We start from the raw sequence: 23,408 nt of genomic DNA on the forward strand, positions 1-23,408 counted from the left end.
TGGGTGATTGTAAAAAGAATTAATTGTGAAAAAAATCAAAACGAAAAAATTTGTCTACTCTGTCTTTATTGAAACAGCGTAACAATAACAAGAAAACAGTAACAATTCGAACACTAAGGGTCTCGAGGAACGTGAGCACACTTTAAGTTATTTGTACATTTAAAAACAAAATATTTGAGGTGTTACTATAACTTGCCTTATTCTTAATCAGTCTAGTACTGAATGTCTCTTAGAAAGAAGATGAGGTACATAAGTTATGTTGAATCGCCTCCTAAATTCACTCATTTAATAAAATATTCAACTTTTATATTTAACAGCAATGTTTACCTTTTCCATGGAAACACAGTTGAGGGATCATATAAATCGGGGAGTCTTTATATTGCTTTGTTTTTTTAATTCATTGTACTTAACACTATATTGGACATTTTTCAACTAAATTGCGATAATATGACTGAAATGTAATTACACGGAACGTGTAACTTAAATAAGGAAGCACTTTAATAACTTAATAATAAAAATCAAAATACTTTCATAATGATTCGATTTTTTCTTAGTTGAAAATCCGGCATTTAAGAAAAATTTATTCTAATAATAAATAATGAAAATCAAAAAATTTATATCCTAACTTTCAACTTTAATTCTCAATTTTTTAATTAATAAAACACTTGAATTGAAGTTGAATAACAAAACATTCACTTTTTAGATAAATTAGGTATCCTAAAATAGGGGTGTAAATTAAACCAAAATATCTATATCAATAATTACTTCTATGGTTTTGGTGTACTATATCGTGAACGTTTTTGTGGTGAGGCCACTGGATGTCTATAAGAAACATGTTTCCGAAGCGCGTCTCGGGATCTTGATACGTGTGAACAGGCGGTACAACTATATGAACTATTACTATGAGTTTCCATGTGTACCCGCAAATTATATTGATTACTTAATTGTTTTCCACAGATAAGGCAAGTGACACTAGATTTATTGTAATTTTGTGAAGTTCTGCCGCTCACAGAGCTTGTAAGAAATTTGAAATTTGCATCCCAAACAGGTGGTGGTTTTGTGTCTTCTATTGGAGTAATTTGATCTTCTAAAATCGGCGTACTTTCATCCATTCCACTATCTGAATACCCTTGCTCAGCATATTTGTTAGACGAAGTATTAACAGAAGGAATATTAACTTTTTCCCTCTGATTTAACTTTGCATTAATGGAGTAGTACGGTTTGGTTTTCACGCAATACGGTATACTTTCTTGATCATTAAACGGTTCTTCTGTGTTTTCCGTTGCTTCTGTCGCCAAAACTGTTTCTAAAGACTCTCCGCCCGTAACAGTGTCTTTATTTTCTTTCTTTATCGGTGCTTCAGTTAACGTTTTCTCTTGTAATTGCGTTGGTGGAGTTTGGACATACAAACCATTGTCGTGTCTTGAATTTTTCTGCAAGGAAAAAAAAGAATTACACTTTTAAAAATTTAAAACATTACTTTTTAAGCTTGAATACTGATTATTGATTGTCTTCGCTTTCACACGATTCAGCTTTTATTTTTCAATAGGTATTGAAGAATATCAAATTTTCTGTTCTACCTAGCCTCAGAGATTACTTATTACTTTTTAGTATTGAAAGACGTCAGTAGATATTTATTTCTGGAATTTTGAGAGTATTATATGTTTCATAATACCTCTGGTATACAAATTTCTAAATATAATGAAGTTCAAAATAGTTTAAACTAAATTTGTTGTATTGCTCTTATTTATTTTCATAATCTGTCTTATACTAGTATGTTATTATGTGTAAAAATATTCATGCACTGCCTTTCTCTTTCCTTTTAATGAAAATCAGACTGTTAAATATTTATACATCAATTCTAAGTATTTGTTATAGCCACTCTTGACTAAAGTATTAAGCATTATTATAATGCAAAGTACATGTGTAAAAAAAACGACTTGACCGTTCTAAAATATCTACCAAAAGTTTAGTCATGTAGAGATTCTTGGAAAAAGCTATTTTAGATATACCTGTAAACTCATTCTATGGGGAAAGGTTCCATGGGATGCATCCACTTGCATTTAGTTGCAACACACACAACGACCTTGATCTCGTGGATATCGTTTATATTCATTATCGTTCCTTCGATGCACGTATGAACATAATATGTGTAGTAGGTAATTCCTTCGTGAGGTACTTCTTGAGGAACGACAGTGAATGTATTTAAGTGACCTGAACAAAACAACACGATCATAGGGTAATATAAAGATTAAGAAAGGAAGAAGCGAATATGCAATTTGTTTTAGATATTACTTTCTTATGATACTGTATAAAGGAAGTAATATTTAATCTTTAATATTGGAGTATCTTTTAATACATTTAATCGTTTAATGTTTTGCATGCAAATTATGAATATGTTGTAGGAAATGCAGTAAGTAATGGAATAATGTATTTCAAACTGTAAAAATTAAAAATTTATTGATATTTACCTTATTCAATTTTTAAACTAGTTTAGAAGATAATAAGTGCTAGTTTTTAACGTATTAACAAAGATAAATTACTTTAATAATTATTATTAGATAAATAATTATCGAAGAACTTTACTTATTTGATAAGAATTGTAATGTATATAAAGTTTGAATACCTTGTTAAATTCAGTTAACATGGTATATTAATATTACCATGATTACTGTAAACTGCACAATGAAAGCGTCAATATATAATGTGTTTTCATATTTGTGGACAACAAGTTACACAAGGAAATAACAATTACCAGCAAGGAGTTGCTAATGTTTATATAAGGCATTGAAAAAAATACATGCTTTGTTACTCATGTTTTATACAATTCACACTGAGGCAAGCTTCATTGGACAAGGAATAGTAATTTATCATATAATACTAATTACCTGTCACTAAAATATGATGCAATTGTCACTTATAAATTAATGATGCTTAATCTTAAACTGGAATTTTTTCCCAACTAAGAATGAACAATTACATTTTGTTTCAATCGGTATTATATTATTCTGAACTTTGCAAGAAATTAATTGCATAGTATTTGTACTTAAAATATAATCATGCTTTTGATATGCAAAGCATAAAGATGAGAGGTTTGGTAGAACAGTTGTAGAAGAAAAACAGATAAAAGTATAGTATACCAAGAATAAAGATATGCATTCAAACAAAACAATAAGGTATTAGAATCCTAAAATATGATTAGCTACGATGTGAACTTACCAGTCCAAAATGTTTTGTGCAACCACTGTTGTGTACATTTATTATATTAATGAAAACATAGACGAATTTCCTTACCCCAGCAATGTCAGCTAAGCCACGAATATGTAGAGTATCTGCCATAGCCAAAAGTGCAGGTAATTGTTCTTGATAAATATTCACTTCACCATTATACATAAATGTGACTAATGCGAATAAATTCGCATATTCCATGCCTGGCAACACAATTACAGGATGTTGCAAAGAACTTAAATCCTAAAAATTTATTTACATTGATGTAATACAATAGTTGTGTAATGTTAAATTTTATTGATGACAATTTCAATAGAATAAAAATATCTGATAATTTAAAAAATCATGCTATGAATACCTTAAATAATTCTTTAAAATAATAACTACAAGCTGAAAGTATAATTTTATGCGCGTGTATGTGTCTGCCACCAGCACTCAATGTGACGTCTGTTAAATAACCACCATCAAGCAGTTTAGGAAGGGAGCTCAATAACGTGTTTTGAAAATTGTGCCATCGTAAACAAAATTGTTGGCCCTCCATGCTTTTGCACTGTGGATCAAAATTATATGATCTTTGAAAATTTACTCTTTTAAGCAGCTATATCACAATTGATTAAACTCTATAATTTTGTTAGAGAATAAATTTCACGATCAACATTCATATAATTATTTCTATTAAAGACTTTAAAATAATAAAAATATAGCTGAATAAAATTAAGAAAATAAAATGATAGTATAAAGAATAATATAATCATAACAGCATCGTCAATTAGGCAAATAAACTTTCGTAAAAATAAAATAAACATCTTAATTGATAGAAAGAAAATATTAAATCATATAAATTCGAAAATACTACTTTTCTGTAGAATGTATTAATTACAAAGATATTTTGCTGAAAAGTGAAAGTACATTACATTCAAAATTGAACTGCGAACAAACACTGCACAGAGGTAACAAGGTTATGTGTCTTGAGACTCTTAATAAAACGGCAAAAACTTTCGTTACATATGATTCGATCTATTTGTGCCGGACGAAAGGGTAGTTGGGTTACTGCTGGTAGAACAGTTCGGGAGATAGACAATACTATTTATTTAATCAGGCTGCAGGTTCCAGCCAAGTCTATTATTGTACTTTCAGGTATGGCTGGAGGAAAGGACAGATATTAGCTCGCAAATTTACCAAAAACAAACTTTTGCTAGGTCTGCAAATAATTTGTATAAAATTCACCGAAATCTTGTAGTAAAATTCTAAGCCTTCATGTAGCTTATTCTTACCTCGACAAATTCGTTTGATAGAATCGACAAAGGTATTCTTTATACGACACTTCACTTCCATCTGGCAAACTTCGCCATAATCACCCGTAACGTAGAAAAAGTATAGCAGTTGTGCGACGTGTGGTGATGCCTTCTATGCTCACAACTAGAGGGCTGCAGAAAATAGCCGATTCCCGCAAGCGCTTTAAAAGAGCTTAATTTTTACATTAAAATGTTTGCACATTTAATACAAGATCTATTAGGAGATAAACCGTTTTAAATACAATTAAAGCGACGAAAATCGAATGCAAACAAGCAGAAGAAACTCCTTTCCTCTGTTCAATTCTTCTCATGTTTCAAACTAAACTTTTAAAGCCCACGTGAAATGGTGCACTGTCACCTAACGACATATTATCGAAGTGTTCAAAATGACTGAAATGAAGAACAGGATTAATTAATTCTTTGATTTTAATTGATGCATCTTTTAATTTATTTACTTTACATCTATTAATTTTTATTTGTTCATTATTACATTGCTTCGTAAGTTTATTTTTAACAGATACTACTAATTATTCGATAAAATTATATAAAAATTATATAACTTAAATAATTTCGTATGAAATCAAATAATTACCTACTTTTAAGCTATATGATATGTAATGAATGATTATTTAAATATACCATTTTAAATGTTTAAATTTGGAGGATCATATTGGAAGCAATTTACTGTTAATTTTAAAAAAACTATAAAAGAAAAATTTACATTGTCTAAATTGTATTTTGAAATTGATATGTTTCAAGTAAAATCAGCAATGATGTTATTTAATTATGAATTTTTGAATTGTAAAACATAAAATATACTAACTACAAATGTAAAATTTGCTGAATTATTTTATGCACGAGTATAGTATTCATGAGATGGCGCTAGAATTTATGTTTGTTGTAATTTATCAGAGCTTACCATGGTTCATCAGTGCCCGCCAAGTAACCAATATTTATCTTATTTTAATCAAATATCGCGATAAAATGTCGTGTGCATTATTTCACGTAAACATTCAAACAAAATGTAGTATTTAAGTAATTAATCGTTTTGCACGTAAAAAATGTCTGACACACATTCACAGAAACGACTATGGTTTCAATTGTTATGCATAATTTTGTTCATATTTCCACCGATTGACAGCAATAGTATAAAGCAACTGACGTCTTGTGAACAGAAATCTCCGCGCAGGTAAATAATTGAAAATTACTTTGTATACGTCAGCTATTTGTAACGCATTCAAATAATATTTGTTTATTTTTATTTTCTATGTTTACAATTTTATTAATACTGCTCAAATTCGAGCAAGTAATAACAAACATTAATTGTCGTGTACATAACTTTTTACTAAAAAATGTCTATAAATGTATGAAAGAAAAAATATGGCAACTAGAATAAAGAGAAAGCTTCTGTAGTTAAACAAATTATAAAACATAAGAATGTTTTATTATGATTATAAGTATTATTGTAATAAATTGTAATAAAAGCTTTATTCATTCATTTCTTCCTCTGTCCCTTGATTCTATTTAACTGTGATTGAAACCTTGGATAAATAAAGGAAAATAATTCTCAACTAAATGAACATATTAGTAAAGTAAACTTTGCAGATTTTAATTTATTCAATGTGTCATATTTTATTTGTAAGTAAAATTTTACAACTCTTATTTTGTTTAAAATGTTAAAATGAGTTTTTAACATCTTATGTTTTCTTCTAGTTTATTGTTTGTGAGTACCTTAGATGGAAAAATATCTGCTTTGGATGCTAATAATTTGGGAAAGAAACAATGGACCTTAGATTTAAATGAAGGACCTATGTTATCATCAAGTATTCATCGTAGAGAAGTATATAAACATTAAATGTATTAAATATGTACAGAATGCATTTAAACAACTACAAGTGGATGTTAAATGATTTTTTATGAAAAAATAAGAATAGAATTCAGAAAACTAAGCTACAAATAAAAAAAATTTTATTCTTTATAACTTGCTTATTTTTTCATAAAGAATCATCTTTTACCTGATTGTACATGTTATTTGGACACATCCTGTATGTCTTTAACATTTAGAAAAGATAATAATAATTAAACATACATAAATAATGTTTATATAAAATTTAATTCTTACTATTTATGTTTTACTTGTTAATATGGCTTCGTTATCTTGGTTATTTCTAATAGCTTAATAGTAAAGGACAGTGGATTCGTTTGATACCATCTTTGAGAGGTGGATTATACAAATTTGATGGGGAAAATTTAGAAACAGTGCCAATATCTGCAACACAGTTATTACATTCTTCCTTTCGTTACTCTGATGATTTAGTATTTTCTGGTGGCAAAGAAGTGAAATCGTATGGTAAACATTTTCAAATATATATCTAATATGAAAATTTTCATTGAATTATACATCATTATATAACTGATAAGTCTTTTTCTATAATAGGTGTTTCAAGTACAACAGGAAAAATATTATATGAATGTGGAATTAATGGTTGTACTAATAATACAAAAGGAGAATCATACATTGAACAAAATGTGCTTATTGTTCAGCGCTTCCAACAAACCGTAAGAGCTGTTGAACCACGTACTGGAATTGAAAGGTAAGTTATAATTTTGTGTAATTTAAAACTTACAATAATGTTAATAATACATATCTTATATTTGAATAGATGGAACTTCAGTGTTGGACAGCATGATTTAGTATTGGTCTCTAATTTTAATGATTATTGTCAAAACAAAGTAGAAGTTCATATTCCAGATATTGAAATTAAAGTTGTTGTACCTGATGGTTTAATCTGGGCTATCAATAGAAACAATCCTAAAGTCAAATTATGGCAATACAAGGTTGGTTTTAATTAAACATAGAAACAATATATTTTGTTCAAGCTTTGATTGCATTATTTGCATTTTTATTTTACTAGTTTGATTCTCCAATTGTTACCATATGGCGTGAAGATGCAAGTAAAAGTGATGGGCAGAACAATTTGAAAGAAATTAATTTATTTGATAGTATGCAATGGTCTTGGGGAACAGAATTATCAACTAACCCAAACATTTATTTGGGTATGCATGATAAGCAATTGTATGTACAAGAAAATGCAGAACTGTACAAATCATTAGAAGCATTACCAACATATATGCAGCATTCAAAATATCCATGGTATCCTTATCCTGCTATTGGTATGAAAATTTGTTTTTTTATTCTTTTAAAAAAAGTATAAACATTTATTTAATTTTTTACACAAAACTATAGTAAATCAAGATATTTCAGATAATACAATTATAAAGGTTTTTCCAGGTTTAGTAAATGATAATAAAAATAATGATGCTTTACTTGAAGTAAATGATGCGCAAAGTACCACTGCTTTATCAGTTTTGTATAATTCGGATTATGTAAACGGTATTAAACTCTCAAAAATTAATTATTTCAAATTCTGATAACAGAAGTTTTAATATAGAAATTTTGTACAGGCAATGGATTTTACCTATATTCGAAAGATCAGTTACAATTACATAATAGCAAACAATGCAATCGTACTAATTCAAACTCAACACTTATCACAGAAGAACAAAAGCCATTTACATTAAACAATACCCATGAGGAAGATGATGATACTCCTGTTCAAGTTATAATCGTTTCATTGTGGTATTGGTGGTATGTAAAATTAAGAAAAGAGATATAAGATGCTAACTTAAGTAAAAAAATTTTTTTAACAGGAAGGAAGTTTTAATAATCTCAATTACCACTGCAATTCTACTTAACTTCGTGTTATCACAACGACTATTAAATGCTACTACAGTCGTTAAAGATGCAATAATTCCAGTAAAGTATACTCTACATAATTTTAATATTGCAAAATAAATTCAAATGCATATAAATTAAATTTATGTCTTTTTTAGCCGTTAATAGTGGAGAGGTATATAGAAACAAATAAAAATAGTCTTCAAACAACTAATGATAAAGAAAGCATTGATACTTTTAAGTCTCGTTACCTCACAGATTTTGAGCCAGTAGATTGTTTAGGAAAAGGAGGTTATGGCGTTGTTTTTGAAGCAAAAAATAAAATAGATGATTGTAATTATGCTATTAAAAGAATTGCTTTGCCTAATAGGTTCGTTAAACATTTCAATAAGTTTGACTATTTTTAAATGCATCTAAAAAAGTTCAAAGTTTCTTAATTATTTTGTTTAATCCACAGTCAATCTTCGAGAGAACGTGTAATGCGAGAAGTAAAGGCACTAGCAAAATTGGATCACCAAAACATTGTGAGATATTTTAATGCATGGTTAGAATGTCCGCCGGCAGGATGGCAAAACAAACATGATCCAGAATGGATGAACAAGTTAATAATACCAATTACTTCAGATGTAACTCACACTGAAAGGAAAATTAATAATTCCATTTATATCAATGTTTCTCAAACTGATCAATTGTCAGTAGAGAGTGCTTGTGAAGCTTATAATGCATTAAATCATTCTAATTTGGATGAAGATTCCTTTATTGTATTTGAAAAATCTCATTCATTGAATCGAAATGAAAATGTAATTAATATTAGTAATTGCACTACTGGAAGTTCCAATGTATCACATACAAATAGTGTAATCAAAGGAGTACAATCAAAAATTAATGACCGTACATGCTCTGAAAGCATTGCCTTTAAAGACACAGACAGTAAATATTTAGAAACAGATGAAAACAAAAAGCATCAAAGATCATTTTCTTTAGATTTGACTAATAAATCAAATACACGTAAGTCTCCAAAAATGTTTCTTTATATACAGATGCAACTATGCCAAAGACTAAGTCTCAGGGATTGGCTGAAAAACCACTCAACACGAGATTATTGTCGTGTATTAAATATATTTCAGCAAATAGTTGAAGCTGTAGAGTATGTTCATTTCCAAGGACTTATTCATCGTGATTTAAAGGTAATATTTGAAATTACAGTATATTACTCTACATTATAAAAACTATAAGTTTTCATTTCTCATATGTAACATGAATTTCAGCCTTCAAATATATTCTTTTCTTTTGATGATAAAATAAAAGTTGGAGATTTTGGTCTTGTAACTGCAATAACAGAAGAGTACAGTGATGCTCATACTCCACCTTCAAAGAATGAAAATATTATTTTAAAAAATAGTTTACGTACTACATATGTTGGTACTCACCTTTATATGTCTCCCGAGCAAATAAAAGGACAAGGCTACAATTACAAAGTTGATATATATTCCTTAGGAATAATTTTGTTTGAACTTTTCATTCCATTTATTACTGAAATGGAAAGAATAGCTGCTCTTACAAAGTTAAGGAGATCAGTGTTTCCAAAAGACTTTGATATCGATTATCCAGCCGAGGTAAGAAAACAACAGTGCGTATTTACTTCTCTAATGAAACCTATTTATTTTGATGCAGTTCTTTAAATTAAATTAATTACAATCTTTTTAGTATAATTTATTGAAGATGATGTTGGATGAAAATCCTAACAATAGACCTACAACATTAGGTATTAAGGCAAGGCCACCATTAATAAATTATGAAATAGCCAATGGACTTGAAATTAATGAAGATTCTAAATGGCATTTTGAACTGCCTCAGTGAATAAGACATTCTTTTGGATCTAACAATAGTAGTGAATTTTGGAAAAACATTAGTTAAGTAGTTATACTGCTGTAACTGATGTAAGTACCATGAGAGATGCAGAAATACATTCCATTTATTTTATAGATTTCAATGTTATGTTAATGGGAGTATTTGCTCAATATATTTTATTATAAAACAGCATTTATTCTGAATTACTTAACAAACATAATGATTACAATTCGAACTTTTCTTATTTACACAAATAAATGGTTTAAAAGCAATTACAGTATCTTTCACTAATGTTTCGTTGAATATATCTTTATTCAACAAAAAAGATCATACATTAGATATTTTGTTTCTTATTAAATTATGAACTCTCATAATGTAGAGTTTTAAGTTGTATTGCATCTAAATGTAAATACAAGCTGCCATCGTTGTGAAACGATATTTGTATAAATATATTTTGAAAATTTTAATTCGCGTTTTAAATATTTTTCTACTAAAATCGTATTATTTCATACTACTTTAACCTACTTATTTAAGTGTATTGTTAAATGTGATTATATTTATTGTTACAATACAAAATTAATGTAAATCAATCTATCTTAAAAATACAAAAATAAGGAAATATAGATATTTACTAAAACTGTTAAAAGTATTTTTATTTTCGTTATACAATTATTTGAAAATTTCTACATGTAAGAGGTTTGTATACAAAACTTGTTGATGCTTAAGAGAACTTAGTAACCATATATAGGAACAATCAACATATAATTAAATTAATTTTTTATACTATTATCTTCCTTCTCTTGTTCTGTAAAGATTCAATTATCTTCTGTAACTCTTGATATAATTTCGTTTGCAGCTTGTTGACTACCAAGTAAAATTATTCCATCTTTAGACTGCACAAAATTTATAATGGAAGTAGAATTATCGTTCAATATGTATGGAAATCTATAAAAACCATATCTAAAAAATAATTATATAATTCAATTTATTGATAAATAATTTATTTATCTATAAGATAATTTATACTTTATTGTGCTTTACCCATTTCGAAGATCTTGTAGTAATTCCAATAAACACCAAACTGTCACAATTATAAAGCATGCAATTATGGTTCCACAAATAAAACACCATTCTTTCCATAATACATTTTCCAGTTCTATGAATAAAAGCTTAATATTTTTTTTTACAGAATGTATTTGAACAAAACATATTAGATAGACATATTATAATTACCTTTATTTCTATCTATTACAGTAATTCCAAAAGTGAAGAGGGCTTGATCTGTACCTTCAAACCATTTATTTCTATAGCGATGAATATGACATGAATAAAAATTTTCAATCTCATCACGTTTTGTATAACTTGCAATAGTAATGGTAGTAACACGACCATCATCCTTCAGATTAAAAAAATCACTGTTTGATAAATAATAAATAATTACAACCAAAATATATATATGTTTATAAAAAGTATTAAATATATGAAGAACTTACTTTTCTCTATAAGATAGCACTAGCTTATCCAATAATAACCATGTAGCATATGTTTTTTTAGAAAATGTATGAGTTCCTTTTTCATGAGGAATTTGATCATAGAAACACGATATCTTGAGCTCTTGACCTAATAATAATGATACTTCTTCATAGTAATCTAAAAACTTACAAATTTATTTTTTGAACATATGTTGAACATAATATTTAATAATGTATTAATAATTACTACCAGATAAACTAATAGTGCGGCTCGCAAAACGTTTACTCGTTGTGTCTAAAGCTGGTAATGATAAAAGATCTATATAAATTCCATCTATATTAAGATATCCGAGAGTAAAACTCATTTGTGGAATCTCTACACATTTAGGACATGTTGTTTCCTGTTTCAAAGAATATGATCAGAAGGAATGCAAGAAGTAACTCTTCTACACATTATTTACCTTAATTTCGTCGCATATAGCTCCTATGACGATATTAGTTGCAGTTATAATAATTTGTTCCGAATTTGATGGTACATATTTCTTTTCGTTCCCATTAATTTGCATATACAAAGTTTTACCATCTTGAACGATGACTACCTCAAACCATTCTCCTACCGAAATATGTTCTGTACTTTCAGCTGTGAAGTGACTAACTCCCTGATGAAATCTCAGTTTTATTTTTCCTTCTTCTAGTAGCAGTAAAATATGCTTATTTAAAAGATCATCTGGTATAATTATCACAGCACCATTTATAGCTTCTGCTCTTATTGCAATTTTTATCTAAATTACAATCATATAATATCATTTATTCTAATGAAATTATAATTAAAATAATTGTAAAATGATGTAGAAGTATTGTTATTTAAAGTATTCTTACTTGCCAAAATTCCATGTTCTTTGGACATGGTGCAGCAATTGATTCTGTTAAACCAATATAAATAAAACCTTCTTCGTCATCTCCCATTAAATATTGCACATTATTACTACTGAAAGGAACACTTGCACGCTTTTGATCATATTTTCCCTAAATAATATCTTGTGTTTCACAAATATTATACCATTTAGAAAAGACTAAACGCATCAAAATTAATAAGCATAACCTTTGGCATAAAAAGTTGAACAGATGCAAAATTAATAGCTATTTCCTGAATTTGGCCTCGAAATCCTTCTCCTACTTTCATGGCATGATCCAAATTATATGATATTGGAATACATGAAAATGTAGAAACTTTAATGCGACCATCATTAATACTTAGTATACCATGTGTTCCATATATTGTAGCTAATATCATATGCCACTGTCCAATCTAAAAAGATAGCTTGCTTCAAATATAAAATATTAATATATAAAAAGGACTCATTATTTTACTTCCAGTTTGTCTTCATGAACTAAACCCAATGTACAACCAGAAATTTCAGATAGAAGTACTACTTTTCCATTTTGCAAGAATAGTTTTACAAAATCGCACATTGATCCTTTACAATTGTTTTCAATTCGATGAACAAGCACTCCAAATGGTGCTAGTGGTAAAAATCTCAAATACATATGAAGTAAGCGTGACGATCTTCCATTTATAGTATAAAGAAGACTACTTTTTTCTGTAAAGTGTGCTACTTCGTGCGATTTAACTTTCAAATAAAGTCAAATTAAAACAATGATAATATTTATCATAATAATTGATTACATTTTCAATATACCTATGCATGGTTTACTAAAACATTGACGAATTTCAGAAGCAGAATCAGAACAGGATAAGCCATTGCCACTTGGAGAAGGATTACTACACATTCTATTTCTCCACTGTGTACCTATACCACAACTTGAAGAACAAGATGTCCAAACCGTCCATGAAGTCCACATTCCATTTACTAATAGAGAGTTATAAGTGATTATATTTTATACATTATAATTAGATCTAAGACTAGCCAATAATATAAAGTATGTAACATTATTTTGTATGAAATAACATTCTTACTGGAACAATTATTTATCGTGCAACTTTTTATCTCTTTAGTCGAACCTTCACATGAAGTTTCCTGTATTTTTGAACACGAGCGTTTTCTTATTTGAATTCCACTACCACATTGTACACTACATGTACTCCAATTATTCCAATTAGTCCAAGTTCCCACTATGAAAATTTCAATGTATGATACAAAATGCACATTACAAACGGAATATATTTGATGTACTTGAATGCTTCTTGGAATTAAATCCTACACAGCTTTTTATTTCCAAAGCTGAATCATCGCACATTAATTCAGGATGTGATGGTATAGGACTATTGCAGGTTCGTGTACGATATTTTTGACCTCTACCATAAACAGCACTACATGATGACCAAGCTCCCCAATTACTCCAACCACCATGACCTATGAAAAGTATGTCATTATTTCTATTAAGTATAAACTAAAAAAATATATAAGTTTATCTAAGTTTGTTTACTTGGACATCCAACACCATACTTGACACAGTTCATAGCATTCCAATAATACATCTTGATATGAATATATGATTAAATTCTTTCTGTAATAATTATGATACCTATATATTATTTTTCTTCCTACCGCGCTACTTCCAAGAATCTTTTTTACGAGAGAAAATGAGCAATCGACAGAAAAACACAGTTCAATTAAAGCAGGTAACTTTTTATGAATTTGCTTTACAACTTTCATTTCTCCTTTTCGTACAGGATGATTATAAACAACATCTTCATAATCATTCATTGTACATCCTGAATAAAAGGTTATTTAAGTAGATTATTTATAAAATTACATTAATCTGTATTATTTTCTCCAAACCATACCAGTAATTTGACAAATTTCAATTTGGTAATTTGGACCAATACAGGGATCACCATTTGGAGAAGGTAATGGATTGTTACAAGTACGATATCTGGTCCTTTTGCCTTTCACTCCACATTTTCCAGAACATGATCCCCATAGACTCCAAGAATTCCAACCACCATCAATGGGACAAAAATTGTCATTTTTTAATCCAAGTTCACAATAAAGATTTTGTACAGCATTTGATATGTCACCTAGAATAATGCAATTAAGAATATGTTAAATTATCGAGGCAAATTTTCCTACCGGTAGAAGCAAGGGTAATTAACGGAACGAAGAACGTTAAAAAATACATCATTATTGTCTAAATACAGTATAACATAAATGAATAAGAAAAAAAAATAGCTTTTTATGCCATGCACAAATCTAAAAACATTATTTTTTATATTTTACGTCAAACTCTTTTTAACGGTTTGTCTTTTACTAATAAACCATGAATGTATAAAACGTCTAAGTTTGAATTTAAATATATCCATTCTTATCTACAAGATAAATTACAACCAATAAGACTTACTGATTTTGCGCATGCGCAGCAATTTATATGCATACAATATAAAATTACTTGTATGGCGCGAGTTGCCAAACCTCATGAGGCGTTTTGTGTTAATATAGTTTAGAAGTAGTCGTAACAAATTGTCGTAAGTGTTTCTTAATTTAAACATGTATATTTTTACGTTCAGGGATTGTCCTACTTCTCAATGTATTTGTGTTATTGTATTATTCTCAATATCATTTAACTTTTACTCATATAAACAAGCCTAACCTTTAATCACAGTATTTCAGGAAAAACGTTGGAACATTAGTGTCATTAATAAATTGTTATAAATAGCAATAAGAAGATCAGTCATTAAATTAATAATAATTGAGCAATAGTTTCCGTTAATTGTTTTTAATGTTTTAATTTTCTATTTTTTTACATAAAATGCAAAGTATATAATTCGTAATTGTTATATACTCGTTTGAGATACAATTTTCATATTTCGTGTTAGAATTAAACCTAACTATCATGATACTTGAATATGTATTTATTATATTGATTCAGTGATATAAAATAATAATGGTTAATATTCATCTACTATTTATTTATCTTTATGCAGTGCGAATATGACACTCACAGAAATGGAACCACTTAAAATACATCTAGATGCTCTAGAAATGGCAGGAAAAGTGGTAGATACACACATTACTGCAGATAGCAATTTTCCTTTGTTAATTAATCTTATGCGATATAACGTACAAGGTAAATACTTATTATTTTAATTATATTACATTTTATTACAATTGAAATTTTACAATATAAATTTCCAAGGTTAATACATATTCATCATTTTCTAGGTGGACCAACTGTTAGTGGTCTCGATGATCATGATTACCCTAATTTAAATGGAATGTCAATGTGTTTCCCAAATATAAATCAAATGAAGCTACACAGTAAAATTTCTTTGCCTTCTGAAGTAATGGAACATTTTCACCGTATCCTTTTGCTTTTTTTTCCTCTTATTACATAGGATATAGTTCCTTAACATTTACTTAGATATGCAATGCCATTGTATGATGGGCCTGTTTACAGAAATTTCAAAAGCATGGCTTACTATTGATAGTGATATATATGTTTGGTCATATGAAAATGAGTAAATATTTATCTATTATTTTTATAGTATACAAAGTCGTTAATATTTATTGTGATAATGTACTTTTAGAACTGATGTTGCATATTTTGATGGATTGAATGAAACTATCATAAGTGTAGGTTTAGTGAAACCCAAACCTGGAGTATTCCAATCCTATGTGAAATTTTTATTGATTCTCACAACTACAGTTGAAATAACCATTCTTGGAGTAACATTGACAGATAATGGTGAAGGTATTGTAATTTTATTAATATTCTAAAATTATGTTTTTCTAAAGTTTTTATTTATTTTGATAATTTTTATAATTTTTTTTTGTAGGCACATCACCAGAAATGCAACTTGTTCCTGAACCAATTTTCACAGTTACAACAGATGGTATTGGTATTACAACAATTGCAAATACCAGTAGCGGTAGAATTTTTCTTGGTGGTAGAAATGGTTCTCTTTATGAAATATATTATCAGGTAAATATAAAGATAAAAATAAGAGCAAATTAATAATTAGTAGCTAACTATTTTACATATTAATTGTCTAGGCAGAAAGTACTTGGTTTGGAAAGCGTTGCAAAAAAATAAATCATTCAGAAGGTCCATTGTCATTCTTAGTACCATCGTTTGTAACTATAGCTTTATCAGAAGAAGAAGCAATAATACAAATTTCAGTGGATGACTCACGTAATATTTTATATACTCTCGGTGATAAAGGAACGATTACAGTTTGGGATATTGATAATGAGGGTGCATCTAAAGTAGCATCTTTATCACAAGCTTGTTTAGTACAAAATGCCGTTCATGTTGTTAAGTCCGTACATATATACAATTATTATATAATTCTTATAATGTACAGCTGTAGATGAATTAAAATTTGTATTATTTTATTTTAGAACTCTCGATAGCAATAACTTCCGACCATTGGTGAGCATATCTGCTATTACAGAATCCGAGTCAGTACATTTAAACTTAGTCGTAGTTGCAGCTACTGGAACTCGTTTTTACATAAGTTGTACTTCAGTTGCTAACCCAACAACTAGACCCCAGGGTCTTCAGTTAATACATGTTAGATTACCGCCAGGATATGCCGCTAATGCTACTGTAATGAGACCACGAAAAGTTCAAATGGCACATTACAGAAAAGGTTTATATTTAATAAATATTCTTTTATTGAATAGTGAGTATTACAATCTGTAAATTATACAATATTTTTATTACAGGAACCTTAATTCTTGTTTGTGGTGGAGATACAGAAACTGCTTTATGTTTAAGTAATGATGCTTATCCATTTACAAATTATTTAGCTGAAACTCAAAGTCCTCTATCCCTTGATAGTCCAGTATGGGCTATGTCAGAAATTCTTGTAGAACCAGCTATACGTATTGAAAAGCAAAGCAGTTCCCAAGAAGAACCACCTCTTCTTGTAAGACAGCATATGGAAGCACCCAGAAAATTTATATTTCTAACATCTCAGGTACAAATTTAGTGGTTTTCGAATTGTTAAACATGCTTAACTATCAGCCATTTGTTTTTAATCATAGGGTGCAATAATGTTTGTACAAGTTCGTCCAATGGACATCTTGAAACAACTTCTTTTGGAACAACGTGGACTCGATACAGAAGCGGTTCGCGCATACTTTCAATCACAATCTTTAGAACAGGCGTGCGCAACCTGCCTTATTTTAGCCACGCTTGAAAGTTCTCAAAATGCTGAGGTATTTTTCAAAATTGTAAATATCCATTATAATTAAAAATAATCATTTGTTTATAATGTTTAGTTGGCGGAATGGGCAACGAGAGCCTTCTTTTTATATGGTAGTCAACGAATGACGAGCATTGGATCTGGAATAGATGTACATAATAGTTTTGCTAATATAAATACAGGTATTATTGAATAAGATATATAAAGCAAGTATAAAGCTTGTACTTGATTTTATTTGTATATGTATTTATACATTCGTAAATTTTATAGATATACGCACATCGACGCCAAGAGTTTCAAATTATGATATGAGGTTTCAAGGTTTCCGGTCACGCGCTTCAGTAGGACTTAATACAGATATTCCTCTACAACAGTTCTCAGCAAAGCACAATGGCTTATATCTGTATGTAGGAAGAATACTTCGACCCATATGGAATATGCGATGTATTAAACAAGAAGTTGTTAATCATAAAACTCAGGTAAATTAATACAGATTTAAAACTATTGGTTGTGAAATGCTATTTTAATGTGAAAGTTCAATATAATTATTATATATGTACGTAATAATTTCAGATTTCCAGTACTATTTCAGCAAGACAAGTCACTTGGATTTTAGGACTCTTACAAGCATTAAGATCATTTTGCAATAAGAATACTCATATTACTAAACAGTGTGTATTGTATAGATTACTCATATTAGATCAGTAATCTTTTACAATTCATTACATGATTATTTGAATTATTATTTACTAACTTTCAGACCTAACACAACCAGAAATATAACCGATGGATTTGAAACAACCGTAACTAGTCATTTTCAAGAACCAATAGTTGAAGAAAGAAATTCTTTAGCAGCGTTAAAAATTTTTATTACTCATGCTTGTGAAGTTTTAGAACTTTGGAAAATTTTATGTGAAAATCATTTAAATAACATCATAAATTGTTTATCAAAGGTAAATTGCATATTTAAATACATGTTGGAAATTTTTGATATTGTGCATTAAAAAATTTAAACTAATATCTTTGAAAATTTTATTTTAGGATCAAATTAATCAATTTTTTACAGCTACATTTAGAGATTTAATTTTAATTGGCCATGAAATTTCTTCATTATTAATCATTCACCTTATAGATAGGTATGCTGACTCAATATAACTATTATATAGAGTTATCTTTTTATTAATTTTTGTTAATGTTTTATAGTTATCTCGGAGATAATGCATCTGTCGATGTCGTTAGTCAAAGATTGAGAGAAGTTTGTCCAAATTTGTATAGAAGCGAAGATGCTGTTTGTTCTAAGGTACAAAATTGAAATCTCTTACGTTAAGAAAATTACAATCTTAGATTTGATAGTAGAATTCTTATAAATTGTAGGCCAATGAAATAATTTTGAAAGCAAAAAATTGTACAAACCCAGAAGAGAAAGAATGTTTCTTGCAATCTGCTTTAAAGGTAAACACAAATAATAATATTTTTATATTATATGGCATTATTTATACAAGTGACACTTATTCGTACTTTCCGCAGCTTTGCAAAGAAGTTGCTCCCAGACTGAATTTAAGTGCAGTATGTCAACAATTCATTGCATGCCAATTTTATTCGGGTGTACTGGAGTTGGTCCTTTGTTGTGCAGAAAGAGTAGATCCTAATAACGCTGCATTACATTATTACAAAAACAACGAACCCATAGAAGATCCAGAGGGTCGATTTGCTTATGTGAGGAGGTATTAACCGCAAAAATTCACTATTTTGAATTATTACAAATACATATATTGTCTATCTAATGTTTACTTAATTTTTATGTACAATATAGATCGGAAATTTATAAAGAATTCATAGCGCTACTGGATCATCTCTATAATCAAAGCATTTCTAATCCATTAACACCAACTATACCCAGTAAACCCGGACCTCCGCTTCAAAATACTTCAACTATGCCCGTCAGTCCAGCAAAAGAAATAGTAAGATGTCTTTTTCATTAAATTAGTTTCTAGAAGTATTTTCATTTTTTTTCATTGATATCATGTATTTCAGTTACATGACATCATAAATGATGCATTACATTCTCCATGTGAGACACTTCACGCTTCAGTGTATGCTTGGATGATAGAACGAAGACTTCATGGAGAACTGGTTGCTTTAGCAGCACCATCTTTAGAAGCTTATCTTACACGTGTCAATACGCCAGATTTGCTTTGGCAGTTCTACGAAAGAAATAAGAATCATGCTGCCGCTGCTAAAATTTTGGATTCTCTGGCGATTAAAGAGTACATATTCACACATATTATCGTTACACAATAAATGCAATCGAGTATAAAATATACTCGATAGTATATATTACGAAATATACTACGAATAGTCATTAACATAAATATCTAATTTTTTATTCAGATCGAGTATACCGTTATCACAGAGGGTTGAATATTTAGCGCGAGCTGTGGTTTGTATGCGAAGCGATCAAGCTGGATATGCTCCATATCTTGGAATATTCTTACGTGAATTAGAAGACAAAGTAGAAGTAGCTAGAATACAACAACAGGTACAGATTTATAAGCATTATAATTAAAAAGACAATTTTGCTTAAATACTACATATAATTTTATCATTTTGTAGATATTAGATACGGTTTGCAATCAACATATAGGCGATCGACTCAGTGAAGAGGCATTTAGAGCATTAAATAACTCATTGCTTGATATTACGAAGGTGTGTTTGGATCTTCATATGATAATTTTATTTGTATACCTATACTGAACACATATAATTAATTCCTGCTAATAATTATAGTTATATGAAAAATATGCAGACCCTCTACAGTTATGGGAATGTAAATTAGCTATAATTCACTGTTCTGGTCATCAAGATGCAATGTTGGTTCAAGAAATTTGGACTAATATTATTAATAATGGTATTCATATTATGTTTTTTTTCGATTCTTTGAAAACTGAAAACAATATTTTAATCTAAATAAATTACTTTACAGAATTAAAAGATGCATCTACTGCTGAAGATAGAATGGCTATTTTAATGAGCAAAATTATATCTCTTGGACAGGAATACTCTGGATCACCGCACTGTTTCCCAGTTGGTAATAATAAAATGTTTATATGATTAAAAAAAAATTTAATTTTAAAAAGTTTCATTTATTACGTAATAAAAGATAGATACAAATAATAAACATAAATATTTTTCAGACTTTCTAATCAAGCAATTAGAGATTAAAGCGTGTAAATTAAACGTAACAAATGATAGAATTATATCTGGATTTCTACAATTAGGAGTTTTAATGGAAGATCTCTTAGATATTTATAAGTAAGTACAACACGTAAAATAAAAAGGAAATATATTTCGTTTATTTCATGTAACAAGTAAAGTAACTTATACGTAATATTCGTCTGCAGAATGATTGGTAAAGACACTCGAACATGGTTAAATGAGGGGAATGAATTTCATCTGATAGAATCGACAGCAAATTTGGTTAACTATTTTATATCGCATTCAAATGTCACTAACAACTTTATCAGGTAAAATGTTTACTGATATATAATATTTAATTATATTTGCTAAAATAAGGTAATATAATTTGCACATTAAGACACATACAAAAATGTTATCTAATGTTAAATAATGGATTTTGTTACAGACGAAAGATAATTACGAAGAGTCAGGATGTAATTTCGAAGTGTTTAACTACACTATACAACAAACCTCATGGACAAATATTAATAACAAAACTTCGGTCAATTCAGAGCGTTCTAAATCGCATGTAAAAAAGAAGTTTCTGCTGTTTGCATAACATAATAATGTAATAACATTTTATAAAATTGTATAAATTATTAAAAATTAAAATACAACGTAACAAGTCATTCCGTGAACAGCTCTGTCAAGAAGTAATAAAAAATGTAAATAGCAAAACTGTATTTGTTCAAACATTTTCTATAGATGTTTGTTCCTTTCTTAATAAAAATAACATGCATCGAAATTGTAATGAGAATCTTTTTTATTATATGGATTATTTTATACGATAATAAAAATGTTTTATGCATAAATCGTATTTTTAAATCTACAGTTTCGTACCAATCATGTTCTAGAAATTTAATAAAATTGAGTATTATTTATGCTATTCGATTTGAACGAAAAGTTCGGTCATGATCACACTATTTTATTAGGAAACTAACCAAACATGTTTCACAATGGCGCGTATTTAGATGCAAATTTAAATTTGCGTAATAGAAACCATTGTAAAGCAGCTTCAACTGATAAAGTAACGCGCAAACTATTTAGTAATTTTACATTTATGCATAATTTGTGACTCTTACAACAAATTTGTCTTTCATAAAAATACTAATTGTAAGATGTGAAACAAATTTAAATATTGGAAAACCATGTAAAAAGTTTTTTGTTAAACGTTATAAATTGGTATGAATAAAGAAATACTGTTATTACTAATACAAGTATTTTGTTGTATTATAAAATAAATATCGTAATAAATTAAAAGTAAAATAATTTTTAAAAATTTCTATCATGTTCGAATAGTTGTTCGAGCAGATATTCCAACGTATACACAATTTGTTGGTCCTGAAAAGGACCGTTTGTCTGGATAGCGAATATTTGCTTATTTAGAGCTGGTGTACTTGGTAACTGCCTTGGTGCCCTCACTAACTGCGTGCTTAGCTAATTCACCAGGCAATAAGAGTCTCACAGCAGTTTGTATTTCCCGTGATGTGATAGTTGAACGTTTGTTATAATGTGCTAATCTTGAGGCTTCTGCTGCAATACGTTCAAATACATCGTTGACAAAACTGTTCATGATGCTCATTGCTTTACTGGATACACCAGTATCAGGATGCACTTGTTTGAGGACTTTGTAGATGTAAATAGCGTAACTTTCCTTCCTCTTCCTTTTCTTCTTCTTATCAGCTTTACTGATATTTTTTTGAGCTTTTCCAGCTTTCTTTACAGCTTTACCACTAACTTTTGGCGGCATGATGACAAGTTAGAAGATTCAATGTAGAAACTCAACCAAGTAACACGTTCAACCAACGATTGTGGAATGAAGTTAGCTCGCTCATGCCCCTCTTATATCACAAAGTGCGTTGCTTGAAGCGAACCAATCAGAGCATAGTGTGAGATCGTCCGAATTTTCTGCTACGCGATTGGTGCGGTGCTACTACCGTTACGTTTGAACAATGGAATTGATTTCGTAGAACGTGTGTCGACTTATTCTTGTATGCTTTTTACGCTCTTTGAACATACAAAGTTACATTAATTTTTTATAAGAATACATTTTTCTGTAGATTCTAAAGAAATGGTTTAACATCATAAAACGGTAGTAATTCTATTTTCTTTGCAACATGATAAAATAAAATGACGTCATAAAATGATTACAAGGTAATACTGAAAATTGAAAAAGAATGCGTCAGAATTTCAATAAAATAAGAATACAAACGTAACTTGCATATTTATATAGTTATAAAATTATTAAATTATTTTCCATTCTGTGCACGGAAATATCACACAAAATTATTAACTTTGTCATTATTGACTTTACAAATTTTTCTGCTACACGAATACTTTTTTGTTAGAATACCAGATGTTGACCATTTTTATAACTGCCCCTTGAAATGTGAGCAGATGTTCATATTTCAAACATG

The 23,408-nt window shown here is 28.9% G+C and overlaps 5 protein-coding genes across 7 annotated transcripts; 2 read left to right on the forward strand and 3 right to left on the reverse strand.

The window, feature by feature from the left end:
- Nucleotides 1–55: 55 nt before the first annotated feature.
- LOC143147964 (uncharacterized) lies at nucleotides 56–5,653 on the reverse strand. Of its 2 annotated transcripts, XM_076313742.1 has the most exons (5): nucleotides 5,443–5,653; nucleotides 4,503–4,913; nucleotides 3,587–3,778; nucleotides 3,295–3,471; nucleotides 56–1,433 (listed from the first exon to the last, which is right to left on the reverse strand). In XM_076313742.1, exons 3-5 carry the CDS (start codon nucleotides 3,767–3,769, stop codon nucleotides 768–770), a joined length of 1,026 nt encoding a protein of 341 aa, XP_076169857.1. In that variant the 5' UTR covers nucleotides 3,770–3,778; nucleotides 4,503–4,913; nucleotides 5,443–5,653; the 3' UTR covers nucleotides 56–767. The 2 variants fall into 2 exon arrangements, with proteins under 2 accessions (XP_076169857.1, XP_076169858.1); XM_076313743.1 differs by lacking the exons at nucleotides 4,503–4,913; nucleotides 5,443–5,653 and adding an exon at nucleotides 4,143–4,477.
- LOC143147962 (eukaryotic translation initiation factor 2-alpha kinase) lies at nucleotides 5,303–10,556 on the forward strand. 2 transcript variants are annotated; one of them, XM_076313739.1, is made up of 13 exons: nucleotides 5,303–5,712; nucleotides 6,237–6,363; nucleotides 6,699–6,873; nucleotides 6,961–7,117; nucleotides 7,187–7,361; nucleotides 7,439–7,697; nucleotides 7,816–7,917; nucleotides 7,989–8,172; nucleotides 8,235–8,340; nucleotides 8,418–8,629; nucleotides 8,717–9,446; nucleotides 9,528–9,889; nucleotides 9,967–10,556. In XM_076313739.1, exons 1-13 carry the CDS (start codon nucleotides 5,585–5,587, stop codon nucleotides 9,977–9,979), a joined length of 2,730 nt encoding a protein of 909 aa, XP_076169854.1. In that variant the 5' UTR covers nucleotides 5,303–5,584; the 3' UTR covers nucleotides 9,980–10,556. The 2 variants fall into 2 exon arrangements, with proteins under 2 accessions (XP_076169854.1, XP_076169853.1); XM_076313738.1 differs by having other exon boundaries at nucleotides 5,305–5,712; nucleotides 9,528–9,875; nucleotides 9,967–10,550.
- A 257-nt stretch (nucleotides 10,557–10,813) lies between these two features.
- Nucleotides 10,814–14,632, reverse strand: LOC143148399 (uncharacterized; the record flags this gene model as incomplete). The annotated part of the gene is made up of 15 exons (XM_076314700.1): nucleotides 10,814–11,070; nucleotides 11,152–11,266; nucleotides 11,344–11,525; nucleotides 11,604–11,760; nucleotides 11,833–11,983; nucleotides 12,044–12,364; nucleotides 12,462–12,608; nucleotides 12,685–12,891; nucleotides 12,954–13,213; nucleotides 13,283–13,453; nucleotides 13,561–13,716; nucleotides 13,778–13,957; nucleotides 14,031–14,082; nucleotides 14,153–14,319; nucleotides 14,392–14,632. Coding segments are annotated over 15 exons (2,652 nt in total), but the record flags the coding sequence as incomplete, so codon positions are not given.
- A 377-nt stretch (nucleotides 14,633–15,009) lies between these two features.
- Nup154 (nuclear pore complex protein Nup154) lies at nucleotides 15,010–21,761 on the forward strand. The gene is made up of 27 exons (XM_076314364.1): nucleotides 15,010–15,069; nucleotides 15,529–15,671; nucleotides 15,767–15,904; nucleotides 15,966–16,062; nucleotides 16,132–16,295; nucleotides 16,381–16,526; nucleotides 16,598–16,863; nucleotides 16,946–17,196; nucleotides 17,273–17,526; nucleotides 17,594–17,767; nucleotides 17,831–17,936; nucleotides 18,025–18,233; nucleotides 18,328–18,425; nucleotides 18,515–18,707; nucleotides 18,796–18,890; nucleotides 18,958–19,054; nucleotides 19,129–19,206; nucleotides 19,282–19,478; nucleotides 19,568–19,715; nucleotides 19,789–20,021; nucleotides 20,146–20,293; nucleotides 20,368–20,460; nucleotides 20,542–20,662; nucleotides 20,738–20,842; nucleotides 20,949–21,066; nucleotides 21,156–21,278; nucleotides 21,398–21,761. Exons 2-27 carry the CDS (start codon nucleotides 15,536–15,538, stop codon nucleotides 21,522–21,524), a joined length of 3,915 nt encoding a protein of 1,304 aa, XP_076170479.1. The 5' UTR covers nucleotides 15,010–15,069; nucleotides 15,529–15,535; the 3' UTR covers nucleotides 21,525–21,761.
- On the reverse strand, nucleotides 21,020–22,788 carry LOC143148236 (histone H2B-like). Its single transcript, XM_076314365.1, has one exon. The coding sequence runs from the start codon at nucleotides 22,739–22,741 to the stop codon at nucleotides 22,370–22,372; it is 372 nt and encodes a 123-aa protein (XP_076170480.1). The 5' UTR covers nucleotides 22,742–22,788; the 3' UTR covers nucleotides 21,020–22,369.
- Between the last annotated feature and the right edge of the window lie 620 nt (nucleotides 22,789–23,408).

The sequence above is a fragment of the Ptiloglossa arizonensis genome, chromosome 6, assembly GCF_051014685.1.
Source record: "Ptiloglossa arizonensis isolate GNS036 chromosome 6, iyPtiAriz1_principal, whole genome shotgun sequence".
NCBI lineage: Eukaryota > Metazoa > Arthropoda > Insecta > Hymenoptera > Colletidae > Ptiloglossa > Ptiloglossa arizonensis.

Excerpts from the sequence above, each read along its gene's own strand:
- Nup154 (XM_076314364.1), top strand. The coding sequence starts at position 15,536 with ATGACACTCACAGAAATGGAACCACTTAAAATACATCTAGATGCTCTA. Across the intron at positions 16,063-16,131 it reads GTTTGGTCATATGAAAATGA|AACTGATGTTGCATATTTTG; the intron begins GTAAATATTTAT and ends ATGTACTTTTAG. Across the intron at positions 18,708-18,795 it reads TCATAAATTGTTTATCAAAG|GATCAAATTAATCAATTTTT; the intron begins GTAAATTGCATA and ends ATTTTATTTTAG.
- LOC143148236 (XM_076314365.1), bottom strand. The coding sequence starts at position 22,741 with ATGCCGCCAAAAGTTAGTGGTAAAGCTGTAAAGAAAGCTGGAAAAGCT.
- LOC143147964 (XM_076313742.1), bottom strand. The coding sequence starts at position 3,769 with ATGGAGGGCCAACAATTTTGTTTACGATGGCACAATTTTCAAAACACG. Across the intron at positions 3,472-3,586 it reads ATTTTAAAGAATTATTTAAG|GATTTAAGTTCTTTGCAACA; the intron begins GTATTCATAGCA and ends ATAAATTTTTAG. Across the intron at positions 1,434-3,294 it reads GCTTAGCTGACATTGCTGGG|AAAAATTCAAGACACGACAA; the intron begins GTAAGGAAATTC and ends TTTTCCTTGCAG.
- LOC143147962 (XM_076313738.1), top strand. The coding sequence starts at position 5,585 with ATGTCTGACACACATTCACAGAAACGACTATGGTTTCAATTGTTATGC. Across the intron at positions 5,713-6,236 it reads GAACAGAAATCTCCGCGCAG|TTTATTGTTTGTGAGTACCT; the intron begins GTAAATAATTGA and ends GTTTTCTTCTAG. Across the intron at positions 7,918-7,988 it reads TAATTCGGATTATGTAAACG|GCAATGGATTTTACCTATAT; the intron begins GTATTAAACTCT and ends AATTTTGTACAG.